Here is a 25,285-nt window from a genome sequence, read left to right as displayed (position 1 = left end):
AATGTGTGTAAATGGTCATGGCCTGTATGGGGAGTAGCATCATGTTCCAAGACGAAGCATTGAACGTCCTTTGGTTCAAGACTTACAGGCCAAAATGTAAAGTGGGCTGGTGGTGAAGTGGGGCTACCATGAGGCAGATTTGGAGGAAGGGGAAGAAAATGGTTCAAGTGTGGTAGCGTTTCCTTGGCCTACTACTGGCACAAATATTTTTTTTGTGGCTTTTTCTGCCTTTATTGATAGGTTGAAAGTAGACTGACAGGAAATGGGGAGAGAGATGGGGGAAGACACGCGGCAAAGGCCGTCGGGATCGGGAGTCGAACCCGCGGCACACCGTCAGGCTGGCTTGGCAGCCTAGGTGCCCAGGCGGTTGAGCTAACCGTCTGGGCCACAAATCACAAATCTTACAGCTGATTAGTCCAGCGTTTTGAGAGTTAGACACAGACAGACAGATGGAGGCAAAACATTCACGTCATTGCTCCTGGCCTTCGGCTTTGGGAATTAATTTTAAGCAAATTTTTTTCCTTCTATTTAGTCTATTTTTTTTAATACTGTATAAGGATTTGGAAGCTCCCTACCATTATCTATGTCACACACTTTGCATATCCCCCAAGACTCTCACAGATGTAGCTGTCAGCAGAGAGGTCAGAGATTAGGGTCGGCCATTAGCAGCGACCCAGAAGTAAGCAGGGGTCTGATGTCTGGCTCACGGCCAGTATGGTAGACGTGAACCAGTGACCTGTGTGTTAGAGACAGCCTGTCTATCCTCCACACCACCCTGGTGTCTTACATTTATGCTGTTTATTTTCCAGGGGGAAAAGAACTGGCTGGAGTTACTGGAGCTGGCCGACCAAGCCATCGATGGACTTCCATATCACCAGCACTTACCCATCGTCAAGGAATGCGTTCACCTCTGCTCTTACCTGTAAGAGACATTTTATGCCTTGCACAATGCAAATGCAGTGCTTTGAGATCTTTAAAAAAAATGCTCTCTTGCGAGCTGACATTCAGCATAAGGTATTTATTTGTGATTGAACGGTGGTTATGTTTAGGAGGAAGGTGGATCAGCCCCGTACGCTGCTCCAGACAGAGAGCCAAAGAGTTTTCCTCAAGCTGCTGTCCCATCCTTTACTGCCCGTCAAGACGGAGACCTACACCTGCACTCTGAACCTGGTCAAGGTCAGAGCTATCCCTCTTCACGCCTGATTTATAATTAGTTGTGTGCCGGACGGTGTTGAGCACCTAAAATAGCTGATCTACAACATTGCGACACGTAAGCGTGTACATCGCCTTTTTTGGTGCACAACACCAAGTATTAATCAGGCATTATTATACTGTGAGGCACTAGTCAGGCACATCTAAAACAATGTTCAGGTTCACAGCCATGCGTGGATCCCCAGAGGATCTAATGGAACCATTATGTCGGTGTGTTTGGTAGTGCATTAATTTGTCATTTGTGAATAGGTCAGCAATACATGAATGATTGAATGAATGAAAAGGTAAATGACGAATCATATGTGGGACATTTGGGGCTCCATTTTCGTCACCGCTAAACCCCTTATCCCTAAACTTCTTTGCCTTTTTTTACTATTTTGAAAAACATTTTTGAATAGTTCAACTAGCAAATCTACATTGACACGTTGTGAGCTTGTAGACTGGCTATTTTAACTATTCAAAAATGTTTTGCAAAATAGTGAAAAAAGGCAAAGAAGTTTAGGGATAAGGGGTTTAGCGGTGACGAAAATGGAGCCCTTGATCTCGGTGGATAATCTGACCACCTATATTCTAATTATAGGTAGTTTTCAGTGCTTTGAAATCTTAAAAAAAGGTTTGAGGTTCATATATGCCGATATGGTGTTAATTTAGTCTTTGTTAATGACGACTTCTTTCCTCCAGGAGTGCCTCGGCATCCAGAATGCGGGTCGCCTGGCATCGTCGGTTTGCTGTGGAGTCCACTTTCTGCTTCACCACAGGGTGTTGTATGAGATCAGTGCATTTGGACTCCAGGACTCGGCAGACAAGGTGGGCTCCTGACTGGCACTTTATTCACACAGGGACAGTGTTTCATGACAACAATTGTCATAGTTTGTACCTGATTAAATTGCCCAATAAATAAATGAACAATATTTATTGCGATAATCAAAATTGATTTAAACTCTTACATTTGCACTTTTGTTAACAACTTGCATCCATATTCTGGTAAGATTGGCCAAAAATAGCAGCGGCCAACTCAAAGTCCAGTGTATGACAATTTCACGATAAGTTTAAATCTCTGCCATATTATATGATTATTGTGAGCATTTTGTATCACAAAAATTATCGCATCCCTAAACTGGATGTTTGCATGTACTTCAATGTGTGTTTGTGTGCATGTCTATCTGGACAGGGTGTGTGTGCGTTTAAACTGGGTTTCCTAGACCAGTGGTTCTCAAACTCTGGGTCCCTCGGGACCCCAAATGATTTTTGGGGGTCTCCCAGATAATTAGCTTAATGTGCAACATTGTTCTCTCACTCAACAGTAAACAAACCAACCTACAGTAGTAGAAAAAGTGCACCTCGGAGCACAGGTCTCCGCCAGTTCCAAGTAGGTTATTGTGGCCTCCTGGTGGTGCTATAATAGGCCAATGTGAAAAGGGTACTGCTGTATGGGGCTGAGACATGGACCCTCACAGCCCAACAGGATGGAGCCTATACAAGAATGCTTCGAATGGCACTAGGTGTCACATGGATGGACCACATCAGCAATGTGAACCTCTGGGGACACAGACAAAGTCAGAGAGAGAAGGATGAGGGTGGCAGGGCACTGCGTCAGGCACCCATAACTAGAGGCTAGTAAATTGACTCTACGGGAACCAACCCAGGGTAAAGCCAGGAGGGGGAAGAAGCGCACCACCTCCATAGACACACTACGCCATGACAGTTTAGCTAACAATAGCTTAGGAACCTGATGTTGGATAGGAGAGTGGAGGGCAGCGATCCAGGAGTCCCGAGTTGGTGTTGGCTAGACCACACACATTCCTACTAGTTAGTAACTAACTAACTAGTAGGAATCTGTGTGCAAAATGTAATGGAGAAAAAAAACAGGACAATCCTTCAAACTTTGAAAGCCAATCGAATCTTAGCGAAGTGTCTGCTCACTACAGTGACAATTATCACCATTTTAATACCTCTAAAATCCAAATGATTAAACATTTGCCAAATTGTCAAATATTAGAGGGAGAAATTGTGAAAATAGCAGATCAGCTATTATTTACACAATGGAACCGAGTTAAACAAAATTGAATGTCTCAACTACTACAGTTCCAAGTGCTTGTCAGGGTGATGGTGGTGGTGGGGGGGGGGTCCCAGTTCAAATTATTTTTGGGGTCGTGGCCTGACAAGGTCGAGAAGCACTGTCCTAGACACACAGCCTCTTTGTCACGATAATTTACAGGCTTCATGTTGTCACGTCAGAGAAGAAGGTGATGCCATCCTGACTTATTGCTTACAACGGCTGCTGCTATAGAGCTATTATAAGCTGTACTTCATCTGCCCCGGTGGGTTCAATAGTTTACCTGTGTGATCCATAGGTGAACGCTGCTGCCAAGGATATCCTGCTGTTCCTGATCAAGGGGCGATTAATGATGACGGCATCCACCTGGGACAGGTTCAACGAGGCAGTTTACCCAGTCATCCCCGTTCTACAGGTACCGAGCCGTCGTTGCAAAAGCTCACGGAGCAGGATCACATTTGCATGTTGCATTGCATCGCTTTTGTGGTGGTTGTAAAGTAAAAAAAACAAAATGACTGACAACAGTGATGTGTTTTCTACACAATCCAACTAAATATGATCACAAAACCAATCTTAGCACTCGTAGACCAGTATATTGAGCTGCCAGACTGCAGTTCATTCAGTTTATCTCTCATTTGCATATTCTGTGTGATATTGCTTCCCGTATTTATTTATTTATTTCAGTGAAAAACCCAGCTTTTTATTAATTGTTGGGTTTGAGGCAGAAAGCCAGGATTGTTTCTCCATGAATATGCATGAGTTTGTCAAGTGTGATTCAATTCAAGGAGGGCATTAACCCATTTTGAACCCATTTTGGTGTTCGCATTATGTTGTGCTTTAGCTATTGAAAAATAGCAGATCTACAAGCTCATAGCGCGCCACCGAGTGGCGCGCTACGAGCTTGTAGGTCTGCTATTTTTGAAAAATCGAAGAACGACTGACATAGAAACATAGCTTTTTCAGAAAACTGTCATTTTCAAACAGACATTTTTAGAATTTGATCTCAGGTCAAAATGTGTTAAGAGATGGCCCGCTATGGCAACCAGAGACAAAATGATACCGGCCCCTAATCACAACCTGCATATTTATTACTGGTATCTATTACGCTGAGAGCAGACTGTCTAAAACTGTGTGTGTGTGTGTGTGTGTGTGTGTGTGTGTGTGTGTGTGTGTGTGTGTGTGTGTGTGTGTGTGTGTGTGTGTGTGTGTGTGTGTGTGTGTGTGTGTGTGTGTGTGTGTGTGTGTGTGTGTGTGTGTGTGTGTGTGTGTGTGTGTGTGTGTGTGTGTGACATGTCAGCTGTACTGTATGTAACGATGCTTTGCCGTCCATGCACGTTGTAACTGGTTGCTCTCCCACTGTCAAACTGCACTGGCAGTGTTTATGTCCTTTTGTACAAGGTGTTCCTGTACTTCTCATTATGTGGACAGAAATAAACATTTCAAATGTGTGTGTGTGTGTGTGTCACAGGGTTATGCAGGTACCGAAGACTCGCTGGGAAACTGTGTCCTGCTGCTGAGTGAAGTGTCCGATGTGAGAGGAGATGACGCGTTTCATATCACAGGCAAAATGAGGGCTGCACTGCGACTCCTGTTCACTAAAAAGCCAACGTGAGTGAGAGGAACACACTTTTGTTTTTCCCTGAGGATTTTTTAAGTTACAGTACAGTGTGTGTGTGCGCGTGCCTGTATGTGTGTGTGCACAAGCATGCATCTTGCCTTTACTGTGTGTGTGTGTGTGTTTAGCTGTTTGATGAATGTGACATTCAGTCTCGGGGGCTTTGTGTGAGACAGACACGTGTCTGGGAGTCAACATATTCTGCTCTGCAACGCTTGTGATGGACATATTACCTCTGTCTGTTGTCATCGGGTGATGTGCTCATCAGCTCATCAGAGCTCTCTGTGATGCATATGTAAAACAACCATCCAGTCCCACGCTATGAATATTGATACAGGATGGAAGGAGATGGATGCCAGTCACTAGCCAACAACCAAACGCTGGTCTCTGTTTGTTAACCCATTTTTGGGCGGGAACCCCTTTTGGTGTTAGCATTATGTTATGCTTTAGCTATTGAAAAATAGCAGATCTACAAGCTCATAGCGCGCCACCGAGTGGCGCGCTAGGAGCTTGTAGGTCTGCTATAGACTGACATAGAAACATAGGTTTTTCAGAAAACTGTCAGGATGTAGAAGACATTTTTAGAATCTGATCTCAGGTCAAAATGGGTTAAGATTGTCCATTCTACCTGCCAGTGTTCTCGTCAGTCATGACGATAGCGTAAATGACTACGTCAACGACCCTTTTTTGACGTTGACGAACTAACAACAAAAAACATCAGGACAAGACGTGACGTTGACAAGCTCAAACAGTTCTCTTTGATGACTAAAATATGACGAGACGTGTGTGTTTTCGTTGACGAGACTAGACGCAAATGTTAGTGGGTTGACTAACAAAGTTTCAAAATGCATGAAAATGTTCTGCCAATTTTGCGTGCAAAAAATATCAGAAATGTTGATGCATGTGATGCTACTGCTGCTGCAACATGTCCTTGTTGGTCACGCCCATCACCTTGCACGCACGCACGCGCGAGTCGGTCGGACCCACGGTTGTCCAGAACCACCACAAAAGGCCTCTGCCCGGCTCTGGACAGGGCCCCTGCCCAGGCTCCATATATGGAGCTGGCCTGTTCTGACATCACAGCACTCCATATTTGGGCATACCTGACACAGAACTCCATATATAGGAATAAAGGGACACAGAGAGACAAATACAGAAATCTCCATATATGGGCATAAAAGGGACACAGGCAAATGGGTGGAACGGGTACTCCATATACCGTAGAGATACTCGAGAACCGTTCGCCCCACCGACTTCAAATTCGACACACGCGTTCCACACCCCCACAGGGAGTGCAGTGCGAGTCGGTCGGACTCACGGTTGTCCAGAACTGCCACAAAGGGCCTCTGCCCAGGCTCTGGACAGACCCCTACCCAGAGTCCATATATGGAGCTGGCCTGTTCTGACATCACAACACTCCATTTGGCCATGCCTGACGCAGAACCCCATACTGTATATACTTATACTGTAGGAATAAAGGGACACAGATGTACTGACATCTGCATAGACTCCATATTTAGGCATGCCTGACAAAGAACTCCATATATGGGCATAAAAGGAAAACAGACATAACTAGAACGGCACTCTGTCGAGTGCCTACTTGCTTATTGCACACAATGGCCTACTAGTGCGCAAGCAGAGCGCGCAAGTACTGTCGACCGCTACAAACTGTCAAATCTCAGCTTCTCTTTGAAAGAACGATTGAAATATTGAATTATTAGGTTTAGCTATTTGCTACGTACCCACTTTTTGCACGTACAAAAGTAGTATTATGAAGTATATCGTAATAAAGATGTGGATTAAAGGACCCAATGCCTTCGATGGTGACGTATATCTCGATCAATGTCGGGTGGATTACAGGAAATGCCTCTATGTATATGTAATTTGTAAGTTGATTAGCGGTATACTGTGGTTACTTTTGATGCGTATGCACCGTCCCAGGATATGGCGTCAGGGTATAACTGATATAGCTAGCTCTCAATGATGACTAGCTCCTGGGGCACGGTGGCACAGTCGGTAGTGCTGTCGCCTCACAGCTAGAAGGTCCTGGGTTCGATTCCCGCTGGGGACGCTGTGGGCGCTGGGGGCGTGTTTCCTCCTCCGCGTCATCAGTGCCCATACCCGAGGCGGGGTTGGCGAAAGGGCCTTTCTGTGTGGAGTTTGCATGTTCTCCCCGTGTCCCCTAGGGTAGGTACCCTCACAAAAACATGCAGTAATCCTGGTCTCTAAAACTACCTCCCCCTGGCCAGCCGGGGCGCCTGATGGGGGAGGAATAATGTGTTCCTTCCACGCGCTACGTCCGTCCAGGGAAATTTCCCCCTGTCAGGTGAAAAGAAGCAGCTTGGACTCCTCATGCATAGAAGGAGGCATGAGGTAAGTCCGCTGCCCCCCCCCAGGTTGGCAGAGGAAGTGTAGCGCCCAGGATTACATTAGATATTTGGCACTGGGTGAAAAAACTGGGTTGCAAAATCGTGGGATAAAAATTATTAAAAAAAATAATAAATAAAAATAAGATGACTAGCTCTCAATGATGACGTAATAAAGATGTGGATTAAAGGTCCCAATGCCAGAGTGTAATTGGTTTTCGATGGTGACGTAATGACGATATGTTTTAGTGTCGGGAGGATTAAAGGTAATGCCCCTATGTATACATGTATGTAGTCTGGCACCACTGCCGTATCAGGCACAAGTAGTCATTACGTCATTTGCTGGGACGGTGCATACGCATCAACGGGCGAAACTAGTACTTGCGCGCTCTGCTTGCGCAAGTAATAACTGGGTGGGGAATTAATTTCCAATTTGCATCGTTCCAAGTAGGCCAGTGCCCAAAGGGCACCGCTCTAGTTATCCATAATTTGAATCTTCAAAATGAGATATATTTTATGCTAATACTGTTAGCACAATCATCATATCTTAAATTATATATTTTATTATATTATATGATAATACTTTTAGCACAGTCATCATAAAATATATAATTTTACATATGATTGTGATATGTGATATGAATGTAAGTATTTGTCATAATAACGTATTGAGTCTGGAGAACGGAAGCTCTGCTCATAAGCAAGCGATAAAGCGGAAATGAAGCCTCTTCCCCACTTCTGTTTCGTCTTTACAGTCACTCACATTTATCCTGATTGTGACTGTAGGTCACAGATTACTATGAAAACCTGAAAAACCTGTCAGTCGGGTTGAAGTCTCCTCCCCCCTGTATGTTGTGACGTCGGCAGGGTTGCGTGTTGAAGTCCGACTCCAACGAGGAGAGTTGCTGAGTCACCCCGAGGAGACCTCCCACTTCAACGTTCAGGATCACCCAGATCATATCTCCGAAAAGCAAGCCGGAAGGCGTACACATTCTCCAGCGGCCCTGGTAAATATCTGGAGCTGCGGGGCTACGCATCAGCACGCTCACGTCACTGATTTCGTTCGGCTCCAGAGATTTCACCGCCACCTCGTCGATGTGGCCGAACCGGTCGCCGCCGATATACTTCAGAAAAGCACCGGGAGGCCACGCTTCGTCGCCCGTGTTCTGGAGCCTCCAGGTCTTTGTGAACGGCGTCGCCGGCGGAACGGATTCACCTTCCCCGATCGTCACGTCTTCCACAAAGGACATAGACGGCAGGCGCTCGTTGACGGGACTCTCGAAGTCGTAATATGCGCCCACGGCGTCCTGCATTTTCCAGTTGGTCATGTCCAGGAAGAACTTGCATCCCGCCGGGTCGAGCTGGAAGCCCAGAAGTCTCTGGAGTTCCGAGATCAAGATGTCTCTGTCCGTCGTACCCATACAGCGGAACTTCTGCATGAGATCTGCGTCCATCATGTCCATCACCTCCTCCCTGTCTATCCCCTTCTCTCTGCCTATCCCCTCTCTAAATTCCTACTCAAATGGGGACTGGTTGTCTGAGTTTAGAACCCGCTGCAGTGGTGTCTGGTGAGAACTTAACCGAGCTGTCTAAATCCCTGACACAACGATATCTGGATTGTAAGGCCAAATATCCTATCTCGTACAGAAGGCGATGGAGTCTCTCACAAGGAGCGTAGTCGATACTGCTTGCATCTGAACTCACTCTTTATATAGGGCATGATGTCAGCACTAAATGTCTCTGTCGTCCCCATATATGGATCAGCCTGGTCCAAATAAGGGGTTTGTGATGTCAGACTTGGATATGTTAGTAAGATATGTCGGATATATCCATATATGGAGTACCAATATTCAGTGGGGTAACTCTGGCAGCCTATCAAATACCTATATAACGCAAAGGCGAGTAAAAGCCTTTGTTACAGACATCATTATTATCATGTCCATCAACTCCTCCCCGTCTATCACCTCTCTGTCCATCCTCTCCATGCCCATCTCATCACCTCTCTGTCCATCCTCTCCATGCCCATCTCATCACCTCTCTGTCCATCCTCTCCATGCCCATCTCATCACCTCTCTGTCCATCCTCTCCATGCCCATCTCATCACCTCTCTGCCCATCCTCTCCATGCCCATCTCATCACCTCTCTGCCCATCCTCTCCATGCCCATCTCATCCATTGTGTCCATGCTGTGGTCAACACCAGTGTTGTTGGGCAGTAACTAAGTGATATGTTGTCCTAATAAATGTTCTAACCAGATGATCCGCTGTGGTGATCCCTGATAGGAATTAGCCAAAATATGATTACCAGTAAGACACCCTAAAGGGCGAGGTCGCGTGCACTCATCGTCTCATCCGCTGACGGGAGACTGCTGGGCGAGCGCCGGCGCTTTGGCATGGGGGGGGTCAATATATGGAATGAATTCTGTACTGGCCATATATGGAGTGTGTCTTGAGTGTACAGGGTTTGATGACGTCAGATCAACAAATGGAATGTCAGAACAGGTCAGCTCCATATATGGAGATCTAAGGGTCGCAGCGAGGGCAGTGTCTTGAGTGTACAGTGTTTAATGAGGTCTGGCCATATATGGACCGTGTCTTGAGTCAGTGTGTGGGCGGCGGTGGCTCAGGGGTAGGCTGGATGGTAACCGCAAGGTTGCCTGTTCGAACCCGGGCTCCCCCAGAGTCAGTGTCGAAGTGTCCTTGAGCAAGACACTGAACCCCAAATTGCTCCCGATGTGCTGGCTAGTGCCTTGCATGGTTTCTTCCGCAATCGGTGTATGAATGTGTGTGTGAATGGGTGAATGTAATGCACAATCTCTGTAAAGCGCCTTGGATAAAGGCGCTATATAAATGCACCATTTACCATTTTACCATTTACCATCTCCCCTTTATTACTGACAGGGTGAGAACAGCAGCACTGCAAGACATCCTGCCCCACCTAACCGGTGGTGAGCGGGCCAACATGGCCAGACCAGTCCTAAGTCAAGCAGTCCTCGATTCCCTCCCATCGCTGTTCTGCCTCAAACAAACCTTGGACATCACACTGGACACCATCAAGAACTCATTCCTTAAGGTATCGATCCATTTCATACAAACAACACTTGAACTTGGAGTTTGAAGCGTGCGTGCGTGTGCGTGTGCGTGCGTGTGTGCGTGTGACCGTGCGTGTGTGTGTGTGTGTGCATCCACATGGCATCCGTCTGTACACGCACATGGACTCCACATGTGACTGTCTGTGTTATGTGGGGCACAGGTGGAGTCTGTGGAGAAGCTATTTGGCATCTTGACGTCTGACACGGTCGACGTTTCCCTCAGAAGGTCATCTGCTGAACAGCTGGCTGTCGTGCTACAAGGTCACGTATCAATAGAGCGATTAACCATGATGCATTCCTTGTCTACTAAACTACCACAATTTCCTCATGTTTTGTTCCTCATTGTTTGGTGTCCCGTCTCAATCCCACACCTCTACAAAGCGTCTGCTACCCTCTGTACGCTCACTGACCATTATTTGTTTGTTGTATCCTATTTTAACCCATTTTGACCTGAGATCAGATTCTATAAATGTCTTCTACATCCTGACAGTTTTCTGAAAAAGCTATGTTTCCATGTCAGTCGTTCTTCGATTTTTCAAAAATAGCAGACCTACAAGCTCGTAGCGCGCCACTCGGTGGCACGCTATGAGCTCGTAGATCTGCTATTTTTCAATAGCCAAACTTTAGTTATTATTTAGCTGCTAAAGCATAACATAATGCTAACACCAAAAGGGGTTCTCGCCCAAAATGGGTTAATTTGTTTATTTTATTTATTTGAACAGACTACATATTGCAATAAACTGTTGCCACTGTGACAGAGAGGCTCCGTAGATAAGACGCAGAGAGGTGGAGTTTTAGCAGCATGAAAATAACACTTGCATATATTAGTATTAGCACTCTTTTCTTACCTAGGCAGCAGCAACACATGGCAACTAGTCCCGTGTTGCTGCTTTAGATTATATTTGGGAGTGAATCCAAAAATTCATTATATGAATAAATATTATTTTTGAGGGGCGCTATGCGCTCCTATGTCCAGCTATTGGTGTTTGAGCACAAACTTTGTCCTACACAAACATTCAATTCCCATTGACAATGAACGGACAATTTTACGTCATAGTGTCTATTTTACGTCATACGATGATAAGAGCGCCCCTCACTTCACACAGGGGTGATTTTTTGAGTGGTGTAAACCACTCCTACAACTGGCTTTGTTAGTCTGTCTGTCTGTCTGTCTGTCTGTCTGTCTGTGCGCAAAAAATGAGCACGGTTGCTATGGTCACCCAGTTCATACGGGTGTGATTTCATTACGTCAGACATTATGTCAGACCACAGCTGATCAGTCTATATAAGACCTTACACCACTCAGTTCACACGGGTGTGATTTTTTTCCCTGCACGTACCGAATGGGCCATAATCTATCTTTATATTCTGTTCTTATCCCTTGCTGGGTGGGAGTGAAGATAAGTGGAGCAGTGTCGGTATCGCAATCCATTGTTCACATAATTAATTCAAACAATGATAATGAACTAGATGGTCCAGGTGGGATTGTAGAAGCGATGTTCAACTTGATGAAAGCACCAACAATCTGAGCACTCCTTTTTTTGATTGGAAGGGGGAGCCCCCCCCCTCCTCTAAGCCTCAATTTGCTGCTAATGCAGCAGTGTTTTTGTCTTCATACCGTAGCCATATGTTACAGGCAAACAGGAAAAGTAAATATTCAAGAAAGTTATGCAAATGTTGATTGTCAGCGTATTGAATGCTTCTCATTTCCCCCACAGACACGGCGATGCACCCTGTGCTGAAGAGTCTTGGCATAACAGACAAAGTCATCTTTTTAATTCTGGAAAGCATAAATGGCAGTGAGGTAAAAAAATACAAATAAAACCAAAACAACAACTGGCGGAGAGATAAATCAATGTATATACCGAGTCGATGGCTGTTGAGACCAGACAAAATAAACAAAATAAAATAAATCTCTCGTCTTGAGGCGAACGTAAAGAAGACAAACAGAATAATATCGGCAGATGTGTGTATAATTATGCAAAGCAGGTTGCGTGCGCTCATGCTGTAATTGCATATTGCCGGCGGATGTAATGTGTGCAAGGCTCAGACAGTGAAACGTGCGTGAATGAAGGATGAAATAGCCTGAGCTAATGGTGCCAGACTGACCCTGGACAGCAGTCCTCCAGGTTCTGTTCAGTTCTGCTCGTCATCATTCACCTGCAGGGCCTGCTAATGGGGGGCAATGGTGCAGCAGGTCTGCCCTTGTTAACTGCTTTAACCCTGGCATCCACTATTTGGGGCATGTCATCGTAGGTGGGAAAGTTACATTATTTTTTCTGACCCTAGCAGATCTACAAGCGCATGCCTCACGATGTGAGCTTGTACATTTTTTGTACTTCTGGACATTTTTTGGTTCTCACTAATACTTATTGTACTATGGTACATTTTTTGTCTATTCAGTGTTTGTCTTAGAGGAGGGCTGTGGACAGTTCAGAAACCCGCCTACCAGTGACATCATCGATGGGGAATCGAAGCTTATAGAAACTACAGGCTCTCTCTTCCTGGAAAGTTAGCATGATACAATAGAAGCTATTCTTGAAGTGACCGATGTTGTCACTGGTAGACTGGTCCACAGCCCACCAATGAGACAGAGTGAGTAGACAGAAATGGTGCCATAATATTATAATGGACAAATTATATGAGGATTGGTTGAAAATGGGCGAAGTTCTCCTTTAGGTAGTCTGCGACCCACGGAGCATTACTTGTATCAACCAATTTGCATAACGGGAGGAGACATGGCAGCAGACTCTTATCTATCTCAACCCTCTGTTTTCTGCAACTTGCACAACCGTGGCATGTAGCTCTTGTTTGTGTCGTGGTGACAGAATGCAGGTGTGCGTGAGCGTGTGCATGTGCGTGCGCACAGACGGAGAGCAAATAATACAAAGGCGTGTGTGTGTGTGTGTGTTCTCCCTAGAGTTTGGACTGCCTCTTGGAGCCGTGCTTGTGCATTCTCAGAAAGCTGGTGTACGCTGATCCCTCTCTGAGGCACAGCCTGGCGCAGAACACCCCACTGCTCCTCATGGTGCTCAGGGGTACGTTGACAAGACAACTCATTAAGCCATTCTGGGCGGGAACCCCTTTTGGTGTTTTAAACTAAAGCATTATGTTATACTTTAGCTGTTGAAAAATAGCAGATCTACAAGCTCACGAGCTAGCAGACCTACAAGTTCATAGCGCGGCACCGAGTGCCGCGCTATGAACTTGTAGGTCTGCTATTTTTGAAAAATCGTGAAAATGTGCCTCAAATCTTTGAATATATATTATTACAGAGTGAACATTTTAACTAAATTCTTTGCTTCTGGGGGGTTCCTGGAACAACATATTTTCAGATGGGGGTCGGTGGCCAAATACAGAAAATTTTTGGGGTCCTTGACATGAAATATTGAGCACCACTGATATAGAAACATGGGTTTTTTCAGAAAAAGATTTTTTTTTATTTCGACGTCGGGCCTAAATGGGTTAAGTAAAGTTCAACCACTACACACATTATCGTTGCCGTAGCTCCAGGGCACAGACAAACATCAAGACTGTAACACATCAAATCATCTGCTGTATATACGCATAGCCCGTTATCATCAGCATCATCGTCACGTTTCCAAAGCTGTTAGCAAGACGCGTCTCGTCTCTAATGATCTGTGCTCAGCAACAAGTAGAGGCTGTTTCTGCCACTTGAGCTGTATCTGTGACGCTGCATTCTGTTCAACTGCAACATCTAGTCTATTATTGGCATGGCTCCGTCTGCAACACTGACAAATGGGCTTTGTGTTTGTTTGTGGAAAATACCATCGGGAATTTATTCGATCGTTCACATTGTGGTCGTGGAGGTCACACGACTTTGTGGAGGAGTTTTGACTTTCAAGCAGTGTTGTTTTTGGCAGCAAATTTCTATTTTAGTTTTAGTCATAGTCTCTTGAATGGCTTTCATTTAGTTTTAGTCACATTTTAGTCACCTGGAATGTTTTAGTGTTAGTCTAGTTTTAGTCGACTAAATGTAATAAGATTTTAGTCGACTAAATCTACAGTTGATTTAGTCGACTAAAATGTATTTTGATGCTGTCGTAATGACTGTTTTTACACTTGCTGAAAATAGCCGATCTACAAGCTCACAACGCGTCGCGCTGCGACGCGTTGTGAGCTTGTAGATCTGCTATTTTCAGCATGCAACCAAGTGTAAAATGACTCATACTGGATCTCTTGTCCACTAGTCCCTTCCTAACATTTTAGTCTAGTTTTTATTTGTTGACGAAATTGTCAGTATATTTAGTCTTAGTTTTAGTCATCATAGGTTAGTTTTCATTTAGTTTCCATTTAGTTGGAAGGTAGTCGACGAACATTTTTCGTTTTAGTTTTAGTCGACGAAAACAACACTGCTTTCAAGCGATAAAAGCCAAAGGCACCCTGAAAACTTCTGTGCCGTGTCTTCGTTTCAGCATCCTTGTTGTTGAAGGAAAACAAAGTGAACGTGGGTGAGGCAGCAGCGCTCATGTGTTTCCTACTTTTTGACGAGATGGCCACAGTTGATGTTTGGTAAGTTATTATTGTCTCCACCAGGCCGAAGGCATGGGGAGAGAGTATGTTTTGCACTCCGTCCGTGTGTGTGTCCGTCCGTCCGTGTGTGTGTCCGTCCGTGTGTCCTTCCGTCCGTCCGTTACCAGCTAATCTCCGGCACCGTTAACCCGGTCGATGCCAAACTTTGCACACACACTCCCTGGATGCCAACGATGAACCTCTGCCCCACATTTTCCAGAACGGCCTGTTATAGCGCCACCATGAGGCAGCTTTTCACATGTTTTACCTACAACTGCACCGATCTGCGTGAAACGTTGCATGCACACTCCCTAGAGGCCAAGGACAAACCGTTGACCTGCATTTTCCGCATCTGCCTTTTATAGCGCCACCAGGAGGCCAACTTTTGTAAAACACATTTTTTGATATTACTCCTCCAGATTCTGTCCAAAAATCTCACAAATCGTTACACACTATCTCTATGGTCATGTGCTCAAGTCGGATCTGTCCGATATTTCATATTCCATCCTAATTGGCTATAATTAGCTTTCACAGTTTGCAAAATTGCCCCGTTTTGAACAAAAGCCTCAAATCATGAACGCAGCATGCAATTTACGTGAAATCTTTCACACATTTTCTTACTAGGCTGAGGAATATATCCCACCCTTTTCACATTGGCCTGTTATAGCGCCACCAACAGGTTGATTTTTGCAAAACACATTTTTGGAACAAAATGCCTCAAAAACATGTTTCTATTAATCCTAAACATTTTGCCAAACATCTCACACAGTCCTATCCTCCTGGTGGAGACCTGTGCCCAGAAGGGCACTTTTTCTAGTTTATTCATGTATTTTACCTGCAATGTTTCTTACGACCTAAATCCAGTGCAGTCACATTGTGCAGTCTCCATGCACTGTTAAGCCCTTTGTTTTCGGTACCTCCTTTCCAATTATATCAGGACGGACAAATCCTGCTCCGATGTGGCTGTCGCACCATTCTCCCTGCCGCTATCGATAGTACGAAGGTAATTCGCTCTATACTGACTTTGGTAATAACCTTGTGGATATATACGTGGAGCTGTAAATACATGTGCATGACTACCTTCAGCTTCATCACTCCTATTTCGAACACACTCCCCAAACTCACCTCCACCCCTTCCTCGCTGCAGGTACAACTTTCCATTCCAGGCAGCGGCCCATCACGCCGTCAGCCCCTATTGCTGTGTCCTGCCACCCTCCTCGGACCTCCTAAGCCTGTCCCCCGCTCGCCATGCACTGCAGGTCGCCTGGAACACGGCATGGCACTCTGGGATAGACAGTCTGCTGGAGGAACGCCGCGGCATCGGCGACGACATCACAGAGTAAGGACCTCACCGTTTATTGTACTTAGACCTGGGTCATGTTTATTTATTGGAGTAATGCCTGTTCATTAGTTTCGGGATAGGATATATTATGATGGGTGGGGATTGGAGACCACAATATACGAATGCGAAGCGAAAGGAAGAGTAAATGATTACTGACTGCCACTGGGAGAATGGAACGGACTAGTTTGGTAAATGGACTGCATTAGTATATAACGCTTTTCTCGAAAGCACTTTACATTATCAATGCACTTCACATTTACCCATTCATTCACACACCGATGATGGAGGAAAGTGGAAACCATGCAAGCTACCCACCTGCTCATTAGGGATTCGGTGTCTTGCTCAAGAGCACTTCAACACTTTTGCCAGGAGGAGCCGGGACTCAAACCTGGAACCTTCGGATTCCAAGATGGCCGCTCTACCTCCTTATCCACTGCGGTATTCATTGTGTTCGTTTGTTTACAGAAATGTATGTTTTTTATTTAACAAGTACGATTGTTTCATCGAGGGGAGAGCGCAAAGTGTCGTGCTCTTGCAAAGACAATATTTATTGTAAGTGTGTCAGACAGCCCACTGTCAGACTTTTTTTGATTGATTGAAATATTTATTAACAGTTTGCAGAATTACAGTACAGTTCAAGCACAAAGTCGATACAAAGGCTGTTAACTGTGAGTGGACGACCCAATTAAGCATTACACTTGTTTACAAGAGGGTCCACCATGTACAATTCATCAAAACATTTAGAGACGTACAAATAGACACTTATATAGACAAAGAACAGAACAGGAATTCATCATAATGGAGGTAAAAAGGGAAAATAAACATATACAGTGAGCTTCACCACTCCTATTTCGAACACACTCCAAGCGAAGACCACCTTCTACACCTCTTCCTTGAGTATCACTATCTGTTTTCCTCCAGTAAACGAGGGATGTAGCAAAGGTTTGGCTTCACCGGCTGGGGGATTGCATTTTAATCCGTCTTCATTTACGCCTAATGTGACCTAATGCAAACAAATGAGAATGCCTCACATTGCAGTGTAAACTGGCTTAATTACAGCAAAAGAGTTTTAAGAACATACTGTAATTGATGCATCTATCTCCATGTTTGACAAAAAATTGTTACACCGTGTCTACCGTCATTGGGAGAGGAGCTTTCACTTAGCAGAGACTGACATCAAGATAGATTGGCATACAGGGAAAGGTGTGTTCACAGAGATCTCATTTTGAAGTCACATTTTACTGGCAAGCAAACTAGCCTGTTGTATATCCACTATCCTCTGTTGACTGTAGCACTGCTGCTGCAGCAAGTCACAGCCTAGGACATCTTAAAGCATTTTAGGCGGGAACCCCTTTTGGTGTTAGCATTATGTTATGCTTTAGCTATTGAAAAATAGCAGACCTACAAGTTCATAGCGCGCCACTCGGTGGCGCGCTATGAACTTGTAGGTCTGCTATTTTTGAAAAATCGAAGAACGACTGACATAGAAACATAACTTTTTCAGAAAACTGTCAGGATGTAGAAGACATTTTTAGAATCTGATCCCAGGTCAAAATGGGTTAAACCATGAGCAACAGGGGAACTGTCTTGTTGTTTGCTATATATATGTGTACTGGATGTTATTTTTTTCATCATCTCCTCTTCTTATTGACCCACTCCCGCCCAGATTCCATGACGACCTGACACTGTCGGAGACGCAGCTCCTGTCCCTGCGGGCGTCTCACCGCCACACCGGGCTGCAGGACTGCATCCAGACCATTGCCACGGCAGCGGGACACTGTTCGGTGACCTCTGCCCTCTCCAGGATCCGCCTCTACCTCCTGACAGACCGAGCGGCCCTTCTCCCGCACAGAAACGCCCCCCACAGCTGCAGGAGCGCCCTCCGCTCTCTCACTTGGCAGCAAGCTTTCAGCAGGTATACCACCGCAACAATCCAAATCCATTATTAATTTTGATTCCCATTAAGACTCCTAACCTAAATCCTTTTTTGCTAAACACGTATGTTTGCTATATCAATGGTGCTCAAACGTTTTCATGTCAAGGGACCCTCAAAATGTCATGTTGGCACGGACCCCATCTCAAAATATTTTGTTCCAGGGACCCCCCAGAAGCAAATATTTGAGATACAAATGTTTGCTGTATACTGTATATTTAAATATGCTATTTTTAAATAGCCACAGTATGAAAGTATGGCTAAAATCTAACATTACACAGATGCTTTCCCGGTCTTAATGGGTTAACCCATTTAGGCCTGACATCAAAAAAAGAAAAAAACTTAAAAAAACCCTAAAAAAAATCTGAAAAACCTCATGAGAATCAGTGGTTCTCAATATTTCATGTCAAGGACCCCAAAATTATATGCCGCCTACCCCCATCTGAAAATATGTTAAAAACGTATATATATTCAAAGATTTCAGGCACATTTTACCGATTTAAAAAAAAATAGCAGACCTACAAGTTCATAGCGCGGCACTCGGTGCCGCGCTATGAGCTTGTAGATCTGCTATTTTTCAATAGCTAAAGTATAACATAATGCTTAAAACACCAAAAGGGGTTCCCGCCCAGAATGGGTTAAATAAATGCGATGGGGTTATAATAACCTACTACCTAATATCGCTGCCATCATTCATAGGCATTGTTTCAGAGTGTGTACTGTATCTACAGACCACTACAGGCTGTTGAAGTGACGTCTAGCTCTAGGAGGCATTCTTGTGACAGCCAGGGTGAGTACAGCGGCATCTCTGTAGCACTTGTTGGACTTTCCTAGAGTCTGTTGCCCTTTCGGAGAAAGTTCTATTCTGTGGCTCAGTGAGGACACCGTGGCCTTCATAACAGAAGTGCAAAAAAGGCCATTCATTCCCAAGTCTTATGGCATTCTGAAAGGCTTAATATGGAACATAATTGGTACCCTATATATGTAATGCCTACCTGATAGGAGTAGTTCACGTTCTGAATACAGGCAAGGGTCAGCGATAATTTCCCAAGCCTGTCTTCTCAAAGAGCAGAAGTTAATATTCCGTAACATAACGGTTAAATAACAGCTTCCTCTGAGGTCTCGCAGGGGAGCGTCCTTGGCCCTTTACTCTTTCTTTATATAAACTATTTTAGAGCGGCTATTTCACCTTGTTTTTATAATGCTGCTGCCTCTGTATTAACCGTGTCGCATCAAGATAAATCAGTGGTAGAGAAGGCATTAAAGGACTATTTCACCACTTTTCAACCTATCTTCATATAATAGGTCCTCACTAATAATCATGAAAAAATTTAGCAATTATTCTTTTCTACTCGGTCTGTGTCTCATAGGAGGGCTGTGGGCAGTTCAGAAACCGTCTTCCAGTGACTAAGCTAATAAAAACTGCAGGCTTTCTAGTCCTGAAAAGTTGCAATGCGAAAATTGAAGCCATTGTTCTCACGATAATGAAAATCTAAACATTTTTGTAAAAAAATATTGTTTAAAAAATAATCTAATGATGTCACTGGAAGACGGTTTCTAAACTGCCCACAGCCCTCCTATGAGACACAGACTGAGTAGAAAAAAATCGTGCCATTTTATCATGATTATTAGTGAGGACCTATTTTATGAAGATAGGTTGAAAAGTGGTGAAGTGGTCCTTTAAGTGGTGAGCACAAACGTGATTATCAGATTATCTCTTCATGCTGGCAAGACCAGAAGCCATACTTTTTGGCTCCAAGATTAAATTAGCCAGATCCCCTGGTTTGGTCATCACAATTGATGATGTCCTAATTTCGGTTAAGAACAAGGTAAACTACCTGGGATGTATTTTTGACAGTGGGCTATGTAAATCAGCATATTAAGTTCTTAGCCAGAAAAGCTGCTTTTCTTGATGGTCCCTTCCTACGCACATTCGGGTCATTTGCAAGGTCCAACCCACGTACTAATTGGAGGGTGCTAGAGGATTCATTGGCTGTCAGTCGAAAAAAGCGCACTTTACACATCAAGCCGCTTCTCACTTTCAAAATGGTCAAAAATACAGTGCCAAAGTAATTGAAAAAAACATTTTAAACTTGTGAGGGAGAGCCACCAATATTCCATCAGAGGTAGCGAAACCCGACTTCATCCCTCCTTAGTACATTCCATTTTTATTTTTATATAGTGCAGCAGCATCACATTGGAATACCTTGCCCACATATCTGAAACGGAGTGCTTCTCAAACCATATTTAAAGGGGCTTTAACCCATTCAGATTCTAAAAATGTCTTCTACATCCTGACAGTTTTCTGAAAAAGCTATGTTTCTATGTCAGTGGTTCTTCGATTTTTCAAAAATAGCAGACCTACAAGCTCGTAGCGCGCCACTCGGTGGCGCGCTATGAGCTTGTAGATCTGCTATTTTTCAATAGCTAAAGCATAACATAATGCTAACACCAAAAGGGGTTCTCGCCCAAAATGGGTTAAAAAACAGGTCCTAGTGGCTATGTATAGTCTCTCTCTGCAGACGGAGTTGTGTGGGCGGGAATCTATGTATGCGCATGAAAAAGAGAAAAGAAGAAGCGCTACGTGGGTCCTTTTATATGTAGAGAAAACTGTAGACAATTTACAATTTAGGCATTTAGCAGACGCTCTTAATCCAGAGCGAGTTACATCAAGCAATAACAAAAGCATGGCATACATCACATATATAAAAAGTAGTTATCATGAATCATGCGTAAACTAAGAACGTAACAGTGGAGTATCTATGTTAACTATACATACTATACTATATAATATATTATACATGTGTACTATAAAGTGCTATGACTACATAAAGTGCAATTCTAGAGCTGTCTACGTAACAAGCTATAAGTCTGTTTAAAATACTATCTAAGTCTACATAATGTTCTATCTAAGGGGCTAGGCTAGGGCAAGTGCTACGGGCCATGGTGGAGTCTGAAGAGGTGGGTTTTCAGACTACGGCGGATGATTGGGAGTGAGGCTGCAGTTCTGACTGTGATGGGAAGTGCATTCCATAGTTTTGGAGCCAGGTGCTCTTTGGAGAGGGTTTCATATAGCAAAGCACAAGAGTTCTTAAAAAGTTCTATATACCGGCCTGGGCCATGGCTCAGTGGTCCAGGCACCTTGGCTGGTAATCCAGTCTGGCAGTGTGCCGCGGGTTCGACTCCCGATCCCGACGGCCTTTACTGCATGTCTTCCCCCCATCTCTCTCCTAGCCTCGGTCCCAGGCATACTTAACTGCGAAAAGAAAAGCCCGGTCACAACGTAAGGCAGAGAAGCTATCGGCGGATGTATCCTCCGGAACATCCGTCAGATGTATTTCCCCCGGATACGATATTTTCCCGACCAATCACAACACTTGTTTCATTCGCGGAGAATGTAAACTGATTTGTAAAGCATCAACGTAATTTCCTTGGGCGATACTTCCGCTAAAATCCTGCAACTTCCGATGATCGTCTTTTCAGCGTAGGTCTTGCCCAGGTTGTCTCTCTCCCCATTTCCTGTCAGCCTACTGTCTGTCCCTCCATAAAAAATATAAAAATAAAAACGAAAGCCACAAAAAAAACATTTAAAAAAAAAAAAAGTTCTATACCTTGAGTCAATGTCACTGTGGAAGGAGATCTAAGGTGGCAAACTTAAAAGAGGGTCCAAGGCAGCTCTGTCCAGTTGAAGTAGAAAAAAATGCTTTATTTCATTAATTCATTCAATATTAAAAACGAGGGTTAAAAACACGACCAACGCGTTCCGGCCTGCATGGGCCTTCATCAGGGTCAACTATGTATGTGCAGATACAGTACATGTATAGACTACATGTAGGAGCGTTTTGTTACGCCTGCCTTTCATTCCTGGTTGTAGTTAGTACATTTATTAGTCATTTAAAATGCGTATAGGTACGTACGTAGACTGTTTGCCAGTAAACTGTAATGCTGCTGGTTCTGCCATATGCTGCTACCCGTGTCATAGTTTGTGATATGTACTTGTCTCTGTTAGTGTTATGTTAACTTGTTAGAGGACCACGATGGTAATAAGCCTCTGGGCTTTATCGTGTTTTTATCCATTATTTTGTCTGCTGTATGTTGTGGAAGTGCTGATGTGCTCTTTCCTTTTATCACCAAATAAATGCATTCATTCACGTATAGCCTACCTTCTGTACAACCCCAAACCCTCAAGAGTCTTCCTAAGATGTTGGATAGTGCATACAGAGTTCACATGGACATTCCAAAACAGATTACAGTCAATATGAAAAATAATGTATTCTGTTTTCATAGTGTTTACAATGAGGTGATTTACCACACACAATATCAAGCTTCGGACCTCCCCTGCTGGAAGAAAGCTGCCATTTCTTTAAGCCATTCTACTGAGGGTGCTAAAGGAGACTGTATCTTAAGTCTTAAGTCATTTTATTTTTAATAATCACAATATGCAATATGTCAATATGTCTAAATAGTAAGAAAATGCCCTCTGCATTTTTTGCAGAGCGTTTAGCAGTGCACCCTGATTGTGCCAGACCTCACCTTTTTATTGTGAGCTTGTATAGATCGCCGAAGTCCTGACGTCACTCGCTCATCCCCTGGTTCACGGAAGTAATTTCTCTATGGAGAATAACATGGGGTCATCTTGAAATCGTCTCATATAAGCGTTGTGGTCCAAAAATAAATAAACTGTCTCTGTGTTATTGTCAGGGAGGTGTCTCTGTATCGTTTATGACAGTCAGTCAGTCTGTTTCTAGCGAAAATGTAACTATTTCAGCAGCAGTAACATTACCGTTTTCTCAGTTGATTCTTCATATCCATATGAGTGTGTTTTTCAAACACAGTTATTATATGAGGTGATATAAAATCCCCCTATGGGGATTTCAATGCAAATAAAAAAAGTACATGAACCTGTGGATTTGCGACCCTCTATCGATATTGACGTCAGACTTCGGTGTTCTATAGTATCAGCTTTCACTACCGGTATTATTATTATAATTTTTTCTCACATATGGCCCTTAGACTCATTACAATCTCCATCCACTCTCTGCAGGTTTCTCCAGGTGCGTCCAGCATGCTTGGAAGACGAGAGGCTGCTGGCAGACATCGTTGCGTTCCTGAACGACTACTTCCAGCAGGGCTGCACTGATCCCTCGTCTGAGCAGGCGACGGACGACCTGCGCTGGATCCTGGAGCTGATCCTTAACCATGTACCAAAACACGGTTCTTTATTATTTACTGTCCCGTCAAAGTTTCACACTCACACATTACTCTTGGTCTCACTATGATAAAACGTGTGTACAGAGCCATGGCAAGTGATGATTTCTTGGGCACCTTTTTATTTTATTTTATTTTATTTTATTTTTTATGAAAGCATTTGTATTCTATTTTATAATCTTTTTCGCCTTAGGAGAAAACGTGCACTCTTGCACTCAATGTGTGTGTAATATAATTATTTTATACATTTTATGGAGGGACAGACAGTAAGCTGACAGGAAATGGGGAGAGAGATGGGGGGAAGACATGCTGTAAAGGCCGTCGGGATCGGGAGTCGAACCCGCGGCACACTGGCCAGACTGGATTACCAGCCAAGGTGCCTGGACCGCTGAGCCATGGCCCAGGCCGCCAAAATGCTTCTTGATTAAAATGCTTGGCAGGGGGTGGGCATTCTGTCAGAACTAAATCACTTTTGGACTTCACCCTTTTAGATTTGAATAATTATTTCCATAAATGAGTGAGACCTATGTTGAGTGTCATCGTGAATTTCAAATTAAATTCAATAAGGAAGCCCTGCTCCACAAAGTAAAGATGTGGTTAGGTTTTGTTTTTAATGTTGAAGCCACTGGTCAAGGGCTGATGGACATAGACAGTATGTTCTGCCTGTTGCTGAACATACAGAACCCTCCGGGGGGAGCAGCTTTCAGCTCTCATCTCTCGTGATGTGTCTGTGTGTAATTACTGAGCTGTTTCAGGAACAGCTGTGTCTCGGCGCTCGCAGTAACTAACTGTATCATGCACGACACGTTGTGCAATGAGGCGTGCATGTTCTTTTTTTTTTCTTTTTTTGCTCGGTAGGGGAGGGGGGTGTCGAGTTGATGCTTTTGCAGGGTGACATGGGCGGGCGGTGTTGTGGGGGAATTGGAATTTGTGTGTACGCATGCGATATCCATTCATTAATTTACACTTCCCATGTACTCGCCACTTTCATCCTTCATTCCTCCACACCTCCACCTCCTATTGTGTGGTCACTGGTCAGTCGTCGTAGTGGTATTCCTCACAGGGTGAACATTTTCACTTTCTTGCGGGGTTTACGTCTGCTAAACATTTAACCCATTTTGACCTGAGATCAGATTCTAAAAATGTCTTCTACATCCTGACAGTTTTCTGAAAAAGCTATGTTTCTATGTCAGTCGCTCTTCGATTTTTCAAAAATAGCAGACCTACAAGCTCGTAGCGCGCCACTCGGTGGCGCGCTATGAGCTTGTAGATCTGCTAGTTTTCAATAGCTAAAGCATAACATAATGCTAACACCAAAAGGGGTTAACGTGCTGTACCACCCGAGTCGTAAATACTGTGTGTACATGGGAGGAGTTTAAGAAATGGATGAAGTAAATCACTCGTATTAGTCCCCATCGCCTATTCGTCTCATACAATCCACACTCCATCTGTTCATTCCACCAGGAGACGGCGTCCCTCCTGGACTTACTGCTTGGTGTGGAGAGCCAGGCGGGACCCGGCCAGAGTCCCATGGAGGAACCAGAGGAGCTGAGGAGCCAGGTCGGCCAGAGACTGCAAAGAGAACTCACCGGCTTCTTCAACACTTTACTCCGCTGCCTAGAACAAACCACTGACAGGTAGAATCTCACAGAAACACGCACGTGCGTCGCGCGCACACACACGCACGCGTGCACACACACACACGCACACACGGCACACGCACACAGTCGCACACTTCACTAATTCGCACTTGAATTAGTAAAGCATCAGTCTGGAGCGACCTGCCACTTGGCATTCATTGTTTTGCCTTTTCCTTTTTCCACGTCTGCTCGCAGAGCCTTGGAGGCTGAATGATGGACGTGAAATTCAAATAATTAAAGCCTTTAAAGCCATTAAGTCTTGAGATGGCTCATTAGAATTTGATTGAAAT

General features: G+C 44.3%; 2 protein-coding genes across 2 annotated transcripts in view; one reads left to right on the top strand and one right to left on the bottom strand.

Annotated features, from left to right (window-relative positions):
- rttn (rotatin) overlaps positions 1-25,285 on the top strand; it is a 103,276-nt gene that overhangs the window by 14,969 nt on the left and 63,022 nt on the right. Inside the window, exons 13-27 of the mRNA XM_079489013.1 lie at positions 810-922; positions 1,050-1,176; positions 1,894-2,019; positions 3,567-3,683; positions 4,737-4,876; positions 10,149-10,320; positions 10,501-10,600; positions 12,058-12,143; positions 13,260-13,377; positions 14,776-14,872; positions 15,810-15,875; positions 16,020-16,211; positions 17,881-18,129; positions 23,192-23,348; positions 24,820-24,992. Coding sequence (XP_079345139.1) covers positions 810-922; positions 1,050-1,176; positions 1,894-2,019; positions 3,567-3,683; positions 4,737-4,876; positions 10,149-10,320; positions 10,501-10,600; positions 12,058-12,143; positions 13,260-13,377; positions 14,776-14,872; positions 15,810-15,875; positions 16,020-16,211; positions 17,881-18,129; positions 23,192-23,348; positions 24,820-24,992 — 2,033 coding nt within the window. The remainder of the gene's footprint in view (positions 1-809; positions 923-1,049; positions 1,177-1,893; positions 2,020-3,566; positions 3,684-4,736; positions 4,877-10,148; positions 10,321-10,500; positions 10,601-12,057; positions 12,144-13,259; positions 13,378-14,775; positions 14,873-15,809; positions 15,876-16,019; positions 16,212-17,880; positions 18,130-23,191; positions 23,349-24,819; positions 24,993-25,285) is intronic.
- On the bottom strand, positions 8,047-8,712 carry LOC306912790 (protein ILRUN-like; the record flags this gene model as incomplete). Its single annotated transcript, XM_079489246.1, has 1 exon — positions 8,047-8,712. One exon carries the CDS (start codon positions 8,710-8,712, stop codon positions 8,047-8,049), a length of 666 nt encoding a protein of 221 aa, XP_079345372.1.

The sequence above is a fragment of the Electrona antarctica genome (genome assembly GCF_951216825.1).
Source record: "Electrona antarctica genome assembly, chromosome: 20".
Taxonomy (NCBI): domain Eukaryota; kingdom Metazoa; phylum Chordata; class Actinopteri; order Myctophiformes; family Myctophidae; genus Electrona; species Electrona antarctica.
This window is presented reverse-complemented; position numbering and strand designations above follow the sequence as displayed.